The sequence below is a fragment of the Equus przewalskii genome, chromosome 15 (assembly GCF_037783145.1).
Source record: "Equus przewalskii isolate Varuska chromosome 15, EquPr2, whole genome shotgun sequence".
Taxonomy (NCBI): domain Eukaryota; kingdom Metazoa; phylum Chordata; class Mammalia; order Perissodactyla; family Equidae; genus Equus; species Equus przewalskii.
In genome coordinates, this window is record NC_091845.1 from 85,001,275 (window position 1) to 85,017,221 (window position 15,947).

At 45.7% G+C, this 15,947-nt stretch overlaps 1 protein-coding gene across 1 annotated transcript in view; it reads right to left on the reverse strand.

Moving 5' to 3' along the window:
* Positions 1 to 12,302: 12,302 nt before the first annotated feature.
* Positions 12,303 to 15,947, reverse strand: part of MINDY4B (MINDY family member 4B) — a 34,445-nt gene continuing 30,800 nt past the window's right edge. Inside the window, exon 12 of the mRNA XM_070576340.1 lies at positions 12,303 to 14,521. Coding sequence (XP_070432441.1) covers positions 14,379 to 14,521 — 143 coding nt within the window. The 3' untranslated portion in view covers positions 12,303 to 14,378. The remainder of the gene's footprint in view (positions 14,522 to 15,947) is intronic.

Genomic DNA, 15,947 nt, shown 5'->3' on the forward strand with positions numbered 1-15,947 from the left:
AATCTGTATGGACATCACCTCCTTCAAGAAGCTCTCCCTGAAATTCTGCCACACGCACTTCCTCTGCACCTGCAGTTAATTCTGTCTCAGCCTGTGTCGTGTGTATGCGTGCGTGTGTGAGTGATCGTGTGTATGTGTGTGCGTGTGTGTGAGAGTGAGGGCATGTTGTGGGATGTGAGTCTCTCCCCTGACTGGGTAACACCTGTGTTAGGTAGGGACTGCATCTTTTACCTCCGCATCCCTACCCAGAGTCCCTAGACCTTAGGAAGTCCCGAGTATCTCGTAAGACAGTCGATAAGTCTTTTCCTTTAGGCACGATGTGTACGTTTTTCTCACCTAACATAGAAGCTGTTCAGGGCAGGGATGGCAGCTCTGGGGGGTAGGGCCCCCAGCTCCTTCTGTCTTTTTGTGCCACCATCCCAAAGGGGCTGTTCTTGTCCACAGGGTCCCAGGTGGACCGTCACCGCAATGTCTGCCCTCATTCAAACCAGCGGGAAGGGAGAAAGAATAAGGGCAGCATGCACTCCTGCCTGGAAGGACCCAGCTTGGTGTTTGCGCAGCCCACTTCTGCGCCCGTCCCTTCATTCAGACTGAATTCTGCAGCTATCCTGTGCTGCAAGGGAGCATGGTAAGTGTAATCTGGGAGGTCATGCACCAGATAAAAACTATTAAGATTACTATAGAAAAAGGGAAACGAATATTTGGGGATAGCTATCAATTTTTGCCACAGTGAACAAGAATTTTAAAATCCCTGTAGAACCTATCTTGGGTATATATTTGTGTGGTGTTAAGTTAAATCAACATATGGAGGGTTGAATTTTTAGTTTACTAAATAATTTATTTTATAGAATCTAAAGCCTTTAAATTAAGAATTTTCTGGCAGAATAATTTGTCAGTGTGTGTATTCTGAAGTGAATCAACATAATGGAACGATGGGAGAGTGGCTTCTCAGAGAAGGTTTCCCGAAGGAGGAGGAATCTGGTCTGGTCTTTGAAGTGTGTGTAGGAGTTCACCAGGTAGAGATGCACCCCTGCATCCAGGCCCAGCGGCTGCACTCCAGCTTTGTGCAGGAAGTACAGGATAGCACCCCACGGGGACCTTCAACCTCAGCCGAGAGTTGATCAGTAAGCCGGGGTGAGCAGTCCTGGGTCCATTTTAAATGGCTTCTCAGGGGATTGAGATGAGGTCAAGCCGTCAGGTGGGCCACACGTGCTGCCCCCTCGCTGGCATTCCCTCCTTCCTTGTTTCACTCCCCTTGTCCCTCACTCCCTTGGCCCTCACCCTCCTTGTGCCTCACCCTCCTTGTGCCTCACCCTCCTTGTCCCTCACCCCTGCTCCCCAGAGTTTCCATCCCTAATACAGGAGAAATACAGAAGCCTTGGCCTCTCAGACTCTGCTTTCTGGAGAACACCTTGTTCCTCAAATCCCGTCTCCCACTCCATCAGCAACGTGAATCCCGTCTCCTCTGTGTTCTCTCTGTGAAGACGGCGAGGTGCACAATAGCTGTCCGCGCGAGTGCTTTTGCCCTCTTTCCCTGAAGGAGAGTTTAGCTCCTGCAAAGACCGTGAGGCACAGGACATCTTCAGAAAGCCGCTCAACCGCACATTTCCATTTAGATCTCACTGATCCCACGTGAGCATGTGCAGAGCGAGTTATTAAAGTCTGCGCTCGCTTGCTTGGTTGAGTGGCTCCTGGCCTTGCCCGTGTCTGTCACAGAGGAGCCTGTCACGGCCCTGGGGGAGCAGACAGGGAGGTGGAGGCGCAGGCGTCAGGCATTCCTGGGGCTTTCAAGAGTTGGAGGCACATCTCTCTGGAGTCACGCCGATGTTGGGAGGAAAGTCCCCCTCCACTGCCTCGTATCCACCGCGGATTCTCCCTCAGAGACTCGAGAAGGAAAAGCAGCACAGGCGTCTCTTCCTGACAGCGCCCTAGGTAATGCTGAGAGGAGACCTCATCTACTACTGTGGACCAATCTTGTCTTTGACTTTTATTCTTTTAATTGTAAGAACAAGACATTAAAGAAATTTATCACCTAATACAGTGCTGGTGCCTTGCTGGGAGCAGCCAGGGTAGGTGGCCTTCATGGTGTTGCCCGTGACCCTGGCCGTGGTTGTGTTTCTCGTCCCTGTCCTGCTGAGCCCGGTGGCAGCCCGTCACCTCCCTGAGCCCCAGTGCGGCCATTCTCCACTGCGTCTCGGGCGGAACGGTCCGAACTGGAGGCTGCAGTCCAGGCAGTTCCCCATTAGCCTCGAGGGGCGAGCCTCTGGGTCCGGGGGCAGCTTCCTGCCATTAGGAGGAACTCAAATGTTTTTGATACATTAGTAAAACACGCGGGCTTACGCTGTACTTTTCTTGAGTAACCGATAAAAATAAAGTGTAATGAAGAAAGTCCTCCTCCAGACCACCACCTCGTGATAAGCATTCTTAACACTTGAATAGATTTCCTTCTCTATATACATATAAAATGTTCTCTGCTTATCATGTGATCGCTTGAGCACCCACCCTATCTGGTTAGCAGGAAGCCCAGTGTCTCTCTCTTGAATTCTGTTCTATGGGATGCCCCCCTCTCCCCCACCTTATTTGTTGAAAAGCTCCAGGGGCTTTCTTGGGCAAGCATGGTTGATCCTGCTTTCAAATGCAAGGACGAGGAGCGCCAGACCTGTGATCCTCGTCTGCCACTCGCTGCATCACAGTAGAAGACGGATTCTGAGCTGCTGGGCAGGTGACGCTGGTGCTCTCTGAGGCATTACAGAAGTGCTTCGTGTGCTAGCTTCAAGGTCACAGTCCTGGATTCCCAAAGCATGAAACAGCTGAGAAATGACACAGCAAGAGAATCTGCAGCCCCTACCAAAGCCTCAGGGTTGAGGGTTGGACCAGATCTGGACCCTTTTCCTCAGGGTAACTTCATGTCGAGACCTCACTGCCCTTTGCTGCTACTGGGTCTTGCTTGGAATCACACCATCCTTCTAGCAAACGCCCCTGACTTGAGTTTCAGCAGGCGGGAGGAGGGCTCTGCGGTGCCTTGTTCCCCAGCAGGAGCTCGAGCGCTCTGTGCTGACAGATCCGTGTGTCCCCAGAGTCCTTACCAGCGGAGCGGGAGCTCTTGTTCAGCTCCACAGAAGACAGGGGCCTGTTACACCCTTTGCTCCAGGACCACGGATGGCCACCGCCTGACGTTTCTATGATTAAAAGGACCCCCCAAGCAGTGGTGCATTGGTAAATGTTTAACCAATGTCTCTGAAAAGCAAAAAGCCCTTGTTTTTTGCTTGCCAATTTCTGTGATATAAATGCTCTGACCGTGGCCAGTTTCCAGCTACCACTGTGATGCCACTGGACGTGGAGGCGGGAAGAGATGTATGCTGTTGGCACTTTCTGCTCTCAGGGGTCCAGCCAGCTCCAGACACCCTGGCCTTGATGGAACAGGATGGCAGACATGTGCTCCCGGGGACCTTTCATCTCCACCTCCCAGAGAACAGCTGGAAGCACTTTGTAAGTAAGGAAATAAATAAACGAAAAAAGTACAGCCCACTATATGCTTAAAAACTAGGATCATTCCAAGCAGTATATTTTCTAAACATTATTGAAATAAGGCTTCTGGTATCCAGACTTTTGTACTTGTCAAACTCCTTAGAGAACCAAGTTGTTTTTGCGTTTAATTACTAGGTTACAAAAGCCCTGCCCATCACTGAAAGCACCTCCTTCCTACCCAACTCCACATGTCTGCCTTTTCCCGCCCCTTCCTCCCTCCCTCCCCTCCCTTCCTCTCCCCCGGACCCCGAGACTTGGACTTTATTTGTTGCTTAAAGCTGTGATATTTCAAGAAAGATCCTTTTGTTATTTATCAAGCATTTAGACCAGAGATTGTAATCGATATCTGGTAGCATCAGTTTCCTTTAGGGATCTCAGTCATAAATTATCGTACACATTTGCTTTGATATCAAAATTGACAGTTTTGTCCCAAAAGACTAACTAGGGAATTTTTTAATAAAATGCAAAGAAATTCTAAGTTATACTATAATTAACCCCCGCCCCTTCAGTGGCCATTAGGAAAGGTGATGGTTGGTATGGAGCTACTGTTCCCCGCCATACACCCCTGTAATTAGTGTGGCCAGAGCCAGAGCAGACCCCTCCCACCACGTCGTGGGATTTTGCCCACGGCCTTCAACACATCGCTGTGAGATGTAATTTAGTCAAAACAGAGGAAGCTCATGGGATCTGTGTATTTATTCAACGTATTTTTATTCGGAGCTTTCAGCATGCCAGGCACTGTACTAAATGCTGAGGTTTATCAGCAAACAAAACAGAAAAAATTCCTGTCCTCGTGGAGCTTACGTCCTAGTGACAAGGGGCAGACAGTGCATAGATGAATGAATGAATGAGCGCAGTGCAAACAAGCACCAATGGCCTGCTGGGGCAGCATTTGCTTTTTGCCAGAGGAAGCGGAGTCCTGGGGTGTTTCAGAAAGACTCCAGAACTCGGTCATCCTGTTGTTGTCTCCTGTGGGGCCGGTTGGGTCAGGGGTCTGGCCGATAGTGCTGTTCCAAGTCGCTTTTCCATAGCCCCTTGAGACTCAGACTCACAGGTCCAGGAGTACCGCCAGCGCCCTGGTCTAAGGGCCTTGGGGAGGTGGGCGGCCTCCGCTCCTCTCATCCCGCTGCTTACCCGGGAGCCCACGGCTTGCCACACAGCACACGCAGCGGGCGCTGGGGGTTGGGGTGGAACCAGAAGGCCGGGTTCGAGTCCCCACCTTGCAGTTTGCTAGACGGAAGTTTCAGGCAGCTTGCTCACCCTCTCTGAAACTATTTCCTCATCTGGAAAATGAGTTACAAAATCCAACTTCAAGATCGTGGTGAAGCTTACAGTAGCTGAAACATGCGAAAGCGTGTTGCAAACCTAACACATTATTTAAATGCCCTCTATTTAATAGGGCTTTGATTATGAGCTAAAAAATACAGTGGCAGAGGTGAGTCAGTGGGGAAATTTGTCATGTGCTTTCTTTGTGAGTCTTTCTCTCTCTTTCTATGTAAACAGCATTTCAAAAACAATATTAGATGCTGATGCTATTTTCAAGTGGGGATTCACATCAGAGATTAAAGTAGCATGTCAGGCAGCCCGAGGCCGGGTGAGACTGCTGGGGAAGCGTGGACCTCCTCTGTCGTGGCAGACGGCTCTGGGGCTTTGACCTAACAGGAGGGTGGAAGGGGTGCTCTCCTGTCCTGGTGGCTGGAAGGAAGGGAGGAGAGGCTCCCAGGTGTGTGGGGCTTGGGGGAGGTGGGGTGGCAGGTGACAGGACGTTCAGGTGCAGGAGCCCTGGGGGATGACCACCTCCAAGGACAGTAGCCTTTTTACAAGTCTAACCCCCTCTGCCGTCTTGCATTAAATTCTGTCGTGCGGCCTTTAAGCTCTGAATCGTCCGCACAAGTTCAAACTCCTCTTGTTGCAGCTTAATAACAAACAATTTCTCTCATCATTTGCCTGATACCACAATGCTACTATCATCTCATAGGCTGCCTTCTTGGGTCACATTTCAAATGTTTATTGATGCTCTAAAAACATCCAGTTTATGTCAAGGCGTTAGCATGAATGAAATGATCACTTTTAAAATGTGGTAATTAACATATCTTTACAGCTGGAGATGGGGCAGTGGGGAGGACAGAGAGCAAGTGGCCAAGTCTGGGCCTCGGCCGATGTTAGGAAACATTGGCTATACTCCTTAATACCAGGTCTTTAAGCTGTGCACGCATTGTGTTTAAAAACATAGGCCAGATTCTTAACTATTTTAAACTTCAACTGAAGTTGCAATCATTTTTTTCTTTCCTTGATGCTTATTTCACTATTGTCTGAAGGAGCCTAAAGTACTTAACGTAATTGCTGCCGTCCTAATAGTTTTGGAAATAGATCATGGGCTGTAGTTATTTAAAGATGGGAAAACGGAAGGACAGGGAGGAAATACTATTTTCTTCTGATATAAAATGACAAGTCAGACTTACAAGGAGTCAGCCTTCCGGCTGAGCAGGCACCTGTTCTGGCTCTCTACACAGCGCTGCTTGGTCACGAGGCTGCGCCCTTCTCTTTCTTCTCGGCCCAGCGCCCCGGGCCGTTTGCAGGCTGTCTTGAGATACTGGGCAGTTTCGTCCTTTCTGTCTGTCTCTGTCTCTCTCTCACACATAGGCACCCATCAGCATTGCCCCTGCTTCATTCCCTATTCTTTTCATCAAAAAAGGGAACAGTTTGATTAGATCACCCAAAGATACCTTGCTATCAACACCAAAGGACTGATTAAATTTCTTTCTCAGACCAAATGATGACTCACAAGGCAGAGAAAAACGGAAAGGATGATGGTTTTAAGAGTTATTTGCTTAGAGGCAAGCTGCATGTAAACAAAACTATCAAAAATCTCTCTGGGGATTTCCCGGGAGAAGCTGGAAAAAACAGCCCAGGTGTGGCCATGGGTTGCAATGGCCGTTGTTCATGCAAATTTCTTTGGTTGCTCCTGGAGAGGGTACCGCGCTGAGGGCAGAACAAGGAGAGCCATCACACCTTCCATCTTGGGCTCTATTAAATTCTTGGATAACTATTTCATCCTTTCTCTCATGCAGCAGCCTCAGCCCAAGTGTGCAGGGCAAAGGGACCCAGATCATTGCAAGGGGCTGGGTATTTTCCCAGGTGTAACCTTCCTTTTTTGCGATGGGAAATCTCATTGTATGGAAGGGACTCCACGAGGCGAGCTTCTCATTTTACATGCCAATAGCTGAGGCGCTACAAATAACTTTAAGCAGAGATTACAGCCAAGTGCATGTAACGACTTTCTTTTTATTACCCTGCAAATTAACGCACTGGAGTATATCTGATGTTATTCTGAACTGGATTTGCAATTCGGAAATGACTCATAACGTGCATCTCGCACACATCTCCTTTGTGATCTGGCGCTGCCTGCGCTCTGAGACTGTCCTGTGAGCCACCCAATAGGAAGGGGCTATTTTATTTCCTACTGTGACAGTCGAGTGCGCTTGGCCAGCTCGTTTGCACACCTCCTTCCTCCCCTGTGGTTTTAAATTGCTTAGTTAGGGAATCTGTCTTACTTTTAAGTGGCAGCCAAGCAGATTGCTCACCTGCCACTTTCGTTTTGCCTGTCAGGCTGCCCTGTCTTTCTGCCTGGTCGAGTCTGGTTAGTTCTTGCACAATGTGGCTTCTTTGGCTGCTGTGTGCCCCCTGCAGCACACCTCATGCTGACGGCCGGCCGTCAGCGTTCGAGCACTAAGGGAGCAAGGCGAGAGAGTCCCCTGAACGGGGAGTCCTGTGGGAGGGCAAGGGGCCCGCTGTAGCCCTCCTGGGGGGTCAGCATCTCATGCGAAAGAAAAGCTAATTAGAGGTGAAGGGACTTGATCAAGTGGGGGAGGGTCTGATTTCAGGGTGCAAAAACGCCAAATGCCATTTTTTTTTAGGGAGCTGTGTTGGTTACGTTGGAGAGGGGGATGGTGGTGAAATTTTCACACAAACCGCCCCTGCGCCCCCAGCCCACTGCCCCCAGATGCAGTTATGCCTCTGAAAACATGCTGATTAAAGGAAGAGGCTATTCGTCTATGCAAATCTATCAGATCCTATTATTTTACTATAGCCCCTTATAAATAGCTATTTTTAAAACACGGCTTTGTTGAGATATAATTTACATTCTATAAAGTTCACCTATTTAAATGTTTTTAAGGTACATTTATACAGTTGTGCAACTATTACCGTAATCTAATTTTAGAGCATTTTCATTTTCCCTGAAAGAAACCGTGGACCCTTTAGCAGCCCCTCCCACCCCCAGCACCCACCCTCTCCTTCCCCCCGCCCTGGGCAACCACTGATCTACTTTCTGACTCGATAGATTTGCCTATTCTGGTCATTTCATATAAATGAGATCATACAATGTGTGGTCTTTGTGACTGGCTCCTTTTACTTAGTGAAAGTTTTGAAGCTCACCTATGTTGTAGTCAGCCGTGACGGAGTCATTTATGTGTACCATTCCTTATTATTGCTGAATCATCTTCCACTGTATGGGTATACCACATTTTGCTTACCTATTTATCAGTTGATGGACCTTTGGTTTGTTTCTACTTCTTGGCTATTATGAATAATGCTTATATAAACATTTGTCTGCAAGTTTTTGTGTGGATGTATGTTTTTCTTTCTCTAGGGTATATACCTAGAAGTGGAATTGCTGGCGAATATGACAACTTTATATTTAACATTTTGAGGAACTGCCAAACAGTTTTCCACGGTGACTGCACTATTTTACGTTTCCACTAGCAGTGTGTGAGGGTTCCACTTTCTCAGCATCCTCACCAACACTCGGCGTCTTGATTAGAGTCCTCCTAGTGGGTGTGACGTTGTACCTCGTGTGGTGTTGATTTGCATTTCACTGATGGCTGATGATGTTGAAGATCTTTCTGTGTGTTTCTTTAGCCATTTGTTGATCTTCTTTGGAGAAATGTCTAGTCAAATCATTTGCCCATTTTAAAGTTGAGTTGTCTTTTTATTATTGAGTTATATGAGTTCTTTATATAGACTAGATACAAGTCTTGCATCAGGCACGTGATTTGCAAATATTTTCTCCCAGTCTGTGGGTTGTCTTTTCTTGATGGTGTTCTTTGAAGCACAAAAGTTTTAAATTTTGATGTAAACTTATCAGTCTTCTCTTTTATTTCTTGTGCTTTTATATCATTGCCTAACCCTAATCACAAAGATTTACTCCTGTTTTCTTCTAAGAATTTGTAATTTCAGCTTTTACATTGAAATCTATGATCCCTTTTGAGTTAAATTTTGTGTATGGTGTGAGGTGAGGGTTCAATGTCATTCTTTTTCATGTGGTTGCCCAGTTGTCCCATCAGCACTTGTTGAAAATACGATTCTTTCTCCCAGTGAATTGTCGTGGCCTCTGTCAAGAATCAAATGACCATACATTTTAGGGCTCATTTCTGAACTCATAGTTCCATTCCACTGAGCTGTATGTCTATCCTCCAATGACCTATTTCAGCAAAATCTTTTTATTAACTCTAATATACATATAGAAAAGAGCGTAAATCTAAATGCATAATTTTGATGAAGTTTTGCAAGCAAACACAACTGTGTAGCCAGCACCCAGACTTAGAAATAAAACATGACTAGCGTCCTGCAAACCCCTTGCACTTTTCCTAGTCACCGCCCCCAAAGGTAACCACTCTCTTGACCTTTATCCCCACAGATTAGTTTGTCTGTTTTTTGAACTATATCTAAATAAAACCGTATGACACATACTATCTCCTGTCTGGCTTCTTTCCTTCAATATTATGTTTCTGAGCACCAATCATGTTGTTGCATATAACAATAGTTCATTACTAACTTATGTGATTTTTTGATAGTCCATTATAAAATATGACCACGTTTAATGACCTTCATAATTCAGTGAACCACTATTTTCCAAATGACCCATGCATGGGAAAGACCCATTCAAAGTGCAAGATACACCAATGCATTTTAATGGGACAGTGTGAAAAGGTCATTGACACAGTTTCAGTTTCCACAATGCAATTAACCTTTGAGAAAAAACCACTTGTAGAGTTTTGGTGTAGTATCAAAGAAGAACAGCCTCAAGGCTATTGAATTTCTCTTTCCTTTTCCAGCTAAATATCTCCATGAGGCCAATTTTCTTCTTCTGTTTCAACTTAAAAAGCCACATCATAACAGATTGAATGCAGAGGCCGATATGGCTATCTCATATTAAGCTGGCCATTAAACACATTTACAGAAATGTGAAATAATGTCACTGTTCACTAATTTTTTTTCTTTGGAAAATATAGTTGTTTTTCTCAAAATACTCTCTTAGGTTAACATGTAATAGGTTTTATTATTGTTATCTTAGATGAATTAATTGATAAATATTTAAACAAATTTTCGGTTTTAATTTCTAATAGGATAAGTATTAATAGGTGTAACCCAGATAAACAAAAGCTCTTGGGGGTTATCGATAATTTTTAAGGGCATAAAGGGGTCCTGAGACCAAACAGTTTGAGAATGGATCTAGTGGGTGGTTAGGCATTTAACACATAAGCATACACCTAAGTACGTAATTGTAAACCGTGGCGAGTGATAGAAAGGAGAAGAACAAGGTGCTAAGAGATGAGCCAAAGACCTATTAGATGCAGGAAGATGGTGTCAGAAGAGTCTCCTCTGAAAGTGCAGGACCAGAAGAACCAGATGGGGCAGAGATCATTGTGGGCAGCAGCCACAGCACGTGCAAAGGCCCTGAAGTGAGGGTGGGCTTGGTCTGGGCGGAGCACAGTGGGGAAGAGAGTGGCCTGAGACGAGGTGGGAACTGAGTCCTACGGGCTCTTGTAGATCATGTTACGATTTCGGCACTTTGTCGTAAGTACGTCAAAATGGCTCTATGCTGTAGTATCAGACTCAAATTTTAGCAAGATAACTATTGCTGTGTTGAAAAAGTATGGAAGATGACAAGAGAGAAGGTGGAGGGAGCTCTAGGATGGCTGTTTGGATAGTCCACTGGAGGGACAGTGGCACGCAAAGGGGGCTTCTTTGGCGTTAACTTCACAGCTCTCACTGCCCCCATGGGCGTGGAAGAGAGACAAAGACTCCTAGGTTACAGCAAGACTACCCACCGTGCGGCGACACCCATGGTAAGTGTCACGAAGATTCACATCCATTATCTCATTTTATAATTACTTACTGTTTTTGTGTGTGTGACTAAATTGCCTGCATTTATTTTGATGATTATATTTGATAATGAGATTGAAAAAAGTCACTCTCATAGCACCACCTTGTGGACAGTATGGGAAGTTTTATTTTATTGGGTTCAGTAACGGGGAAAAAAAAAGTTCTCCAGAAGGTTTACCATTTATCAGCCACGCCAAGTCCTGCTTGCAAGGAGAGAGGATATGAATACATTCAACAGAAGTAGCGTTAAACTGACTATCCTGGAAATAACTGGCTGGATTTATTCAAACTTGATCTTCTCTGGTTGATTTTCACAGAGTCATTGACTGAATATACCTCTTATTTACATATCACCTGACCGCCACCTCCTCCAACTCCATCAGCTCCTTCTCTGCTCCTTTCTGGGCTCTTTGTCCCTTACTTGATTCTGACCCTGGAATTTCTCAGGTCTCCGTTTTAGGCCCAGCTCTCTTCTTGCTCCACGCTCCCCACAGGCAATTTTGTTCCAGACCGTCATGGCGCCCACCATCAGTGCCTGCCATTTCTCCGGTCCAAACCTCTCTGAGCTCCCCATCGCTCTTTCTAACTCCCCCTCTGCCTCTCCGCCTGAATATTCCGTGTCCAGGACTGACCTGCGTTTCCTCCTTCCACCTCTGCCGTCCTTGCAGTGTTTCCGAACTCAGTGAAAGCAGAACCTTCAACCCAGTCTTCACACCAGACACTCGGAAGTCATCCTTGACCCCTCGGCCCTCACCTCTCCGCCCCGCGCAGTCAGTCTCTCACCCTTGTCTATTTCACACACTGAGTGGCGTCTCCAGAGTGGCGCACCTTGCTCTCCCGGCGGCCCCATGGCGCCCCGGTCCCTCAAGCACGTTGACCACAGGGATTCTCACCTGCTCGTCCCTGGTGCCCTCCCCTAGTTATCTCCATTCAGCCCTCCTACCTCCTCTTAACCGTCTGCCCTCAGAGATGCCTTTTCCTGAACTTCCGGGCCTTTAGTATGAGACATTACACATCAGAAACCCCTTCCCTCTCTTCCCTTGTCTCAGTTTTCAATTTATGTTCGCTAAAGTGATTTTTGACTCAGGCCGTGCCCCCAGGAGAGGCGGAGCTCCGTGAGAGAAGAGAGCCGTGGCCGACTTCCCTCGCTGTGTCTCTTGGGCGCCCGGGAGATGTTAACCAACGTTCCTGAATGAATGAATGAATGAATGAACAGTTGTGTCTCTGAGGCCCTGACAAGGCAATGACAACAGTCAATGGTTTATATTGCTCTCCTGTAAATAAAGTCGGATGCTGGTGTGACCGAAGGGTGCCCGTAACCTGGACGGCGTGATGCCAAACCCAGCCAGTGTGCGGGCAGGGCATCTCCCGCCCGGCTGCCCCCAACCTGGTCCCACGTGGTCTTGTGACAGTGGTGAGCATGTACTTGAAGAAATGATGCACACGTCTTTTCTAAGAACAAGCAGTAATATTGAGGGACATACCCATCCAAGTCGATGTTTAAGAAAAAGAAAAGTATTCGCATTCACTTCAAGGGCCTGGTCCCCCTAAAGACACAGTCAATTTAGGTAACTATGCAGAAAAATTAGTAGCTCCACCTTCAAGCTAGTAGCTTTCTCCTGCTTTATGTTTGAGAAGCTGAAAGGACAATGAAAATCATTTTTCTAAAAACACAGAACGTTCCAAGGTGAACTGATGGTCCCAGAAAATTTCTAGCTACTTTTAAATAACTTCTTTCCACCTTAAAAGGAAAAATTCAACTGTTCCTGGATGCCCTGTTTACAAGATAAAATAAAAACTCATTTTCACTGAACATTGACATGCAAAGTGATTAATACCTTTATATATCAAGATTATTATACTTTTATATGTCAAACATAGGCACTTAATCTTTCCTCTATTATTTTACTTATTTATAGATTTGTTCCAGGAATAATTTAAAACAGATTACAACAACATATAAAATATGGCAAAATAACATAAATTATAAATAAATTAAAAATTCAAAGGAAAAATAGGGTAGGGACAGACAATAGATTCAGATATGAGGCCACTTAAAAAATGCTTTTTGTAAGGACTAATACACTGCAGGCAGCACTGCTGGCTGTCTACACAGCAGTCATCCTGCCCTTCCCCCTTCTACATACGGAGCCCTGACTTTGTCTGGTATCAAGTATTCCGTTCCTGGTCCTGGAGGATGAAGCAGCCCCGGTCTAAGAGAGTCGTGGACCGCAGCTGGACCGTCCTTGTTGGAAGGGAGCGTCCGTACTGTGGGAGACACGTGGAGTGAGACCTCGCCCTTGTGGCTGGAGCTTTCTCGCTGATGCACTTGCTATGGTTTCTCCTTTGGCTCTATGCTTTCCAGCAGTCCACTCCAAAAGGGACTTTCAGTTAGAAACAACTCAGTGTCTGTAAGACAAAAACAGGCCTGCACCTCAGGACAAGCACAATGTCACTAAGACTAAGGCCAGCTAAGACGAGAGTCTGTAGGCATCCACTCATTTGTCCCACGTATTTAAAACCCTGAATGAAAACGTTCAATGATAAAGATACTGTCATCAGCAGTCCAAGCCAAATTGGCTTTCTCTTTTGACATAATTTATTATTCACCTTGAAGTTTCATTTTCTACATGCTCCTTAAATTAAAACATTATTCTTTGAGCCAAATGAAAATGCATTTAACAAATTAATTTGGACAACGGGTGCAGAAAAGTTGTTCTTTGCAAACCAACCTTTGGCTTGTGAACGCAAAGCCTGAAGTCGCTGAGTTGGCAGAGCAGTGGGGCAGGTAGGAAAAAGGTCCAGATGGTTCCCACAGATTTACACAGAATATGTGTCTAGTCTGTATTTCGTCAGAAAAAATGTAGGCCTTCGGACAGGGAAATATCATATTCTGAACAGAATTGTTTTCCCCTTTGAAATAGAACGTAAGAGATTTTATTTTTATATAATTTTATATATATATTTTATATATATATAGTATTTTATGTATAATTTTGTTTTGTCTGGGAATCAGCCTTCTTTCTCAGTTTATCTGTTTGTCTGTTTGTATATTTATATTCAACTTATAAAGAAAAGAAACCAACCTGGCACTGAGAGAAGGAATGTCTCCTTCTGCATGCTCATCTTGATGACTTGAACCCACGAGTCAACCACTAAAGCTGCTAGCCTCCCAGGAATAGCCCCCCTCTAGCCTGAAGAAGCCCATTTACTGTTTTAATGACAAGAACTTGCTAATGAGGGCACGTGAAATGTAACCTCGGCAAGGAAGTCTCTGAGAGGGCTCTCGTTCTTGCCATAACTAAAATCTCATGACGCTCTAATGATGACCTCATCCCGGAATGAAAGCTCGCTGCCTGCTTCTGTAATCCTCGGGGAGAATCTCACCAAAAGAAGACTAATTTGGAAACAACATGCTGGAAAGAGACTTCATTTTCTCCTTTGAAGAAAGTGAAGAAACCGGTCTCTGTGAGTAGAGACCCAACTGGAAGGACCATGTATCTCCTACAACACCGATAGCAAGTGCGGAGGCTTCACAGAGACAAAAAATGAAAACAGTTGCTAATGGGGTTTTCCGTGGGGCTGTGAATGAGGACTGTAGAAGTGAAATGGTCTCCCACAAGTTAGGCTTTGCGCCCCAGCAGCTCTGCCCCCAGACTTCAGTGCACACCCTGGCTTTCTCTTTAGAAAAAGGGAACAGTTCCGTTCCAGTTGATGGTGGCCTCTCTCCACTTGGTTCTGATGGCCATCTCCACTGGAGAAAAGCGTCTTCCTGGTCTGTGTTCATCTTCATGTGAGTCCCTTTCCCAGTGATGAGAGTGAGTATCTGAGGGAGGAACAGCCGGCATTTAGACTGAGCCTTAGTACACCATTCCAGGGGAAGCCAGGAAGGAAGGAAAAAAGCATGAGTGGGAAGGAGTTGGGCTCAGCAAGCTGTGCTCCTACAACTGGTTAAGCAGAGGGAGAGTCCCATAGATGGCATGTTGAAATGTCCCATAAAAAACAGGTCTGTGGAAACCTGGGTTGTCACCACATGAATACTGGAATGTGAACATTGATAAGTCATGCAATGCACATTCCAGGATGTGACACATAGAGCCAGGTGTAGGTCACCAGATGTTGTCAGGAAAAACAGGAAAAGGGAGGGCTCACCACTTCTCAAGGCTTCTGAGAGCATATTTGCATTTTGGGGTGGAAGGTGAGGCATTCTAGTGAGGTGGTCAAGAGCTGGGTTCAAGGTCCATGTTTGTTTAGTAAAAGCCAGGTGACATTTGAGAAAGTACTTAACATCTCTCAGCCTCATTTATTCAACTTGTAACTATTGATTGGCACCTGGATTTCCTCTCTATAAAATTAGGTATCGTGGTATCTGCAGCATATGACTGTTGGGAGAATTTAATGCGATAATGTACGCAAAGCTTTCAACGCAGTGCCCAGAACAGAATGCTCATATGCACATGAGCAAATGAAAAAATGATGCTTTCCTCAAAGAAGAGAGTAAAGCAGAAAGGATAATATATTTTGAGGAACATATTGTCAATGTCTCACTAAATTAAATGGGTTAATATATATTTCTCATAATTAAAGAAAAAGAATCCAGAGCTGCACAGATAAAGCAGTCACTAATATACTTTTCCAATAATGAAAAGTTGCTTAACGCCGGGCCTGTGATGCTAAATGCGAGGAATCAACATCAAATCCACAAAGTTCCGTCAGAAGAGCCGGAGACAGACTCCCAGACTCATCATATTTCTGTCCAAAGGGCTAGTGTTTAAAAACATCTTCAGGTTAATCTTTTTTCCTCATGAGTTAAAAAAAAATATGGTTTTACCGGAAATGCAGTGAGCTGTGTGGTTGTCTGCCTCTCCGGCTGGACGGGAACCGCCTGAGGTTTGCTGGGGCTGTGCCTTAGGGACGGGTGCTTTCCTAGCATCTGTACAGTGTCTGGCATATGGTAGCCCCTCCAAAATGCTTTTTTGAATGAATCTGAACAGAAATGCACTATCAGTTTGGTTACTTATGTCACTGGACGATCATCTGATGTTTGGTTTGGGGACAGAATTGGCCAATTGGGTCCCCCATCCCTTTGTTTTTCCAGTTCTTTCCTCAGGTGTTAAACACCTCGTGCTCAAAGATAAAAGACGCTGGGGAAGGCTTTTGGAAATCTGACCTTTAGTTTTTGTTTTTTCTCTTACCTAACAGCTGTTCGTTCCTCTGTCCCACTTCTAACTCCCCCCAACCCCCTCCCCTAC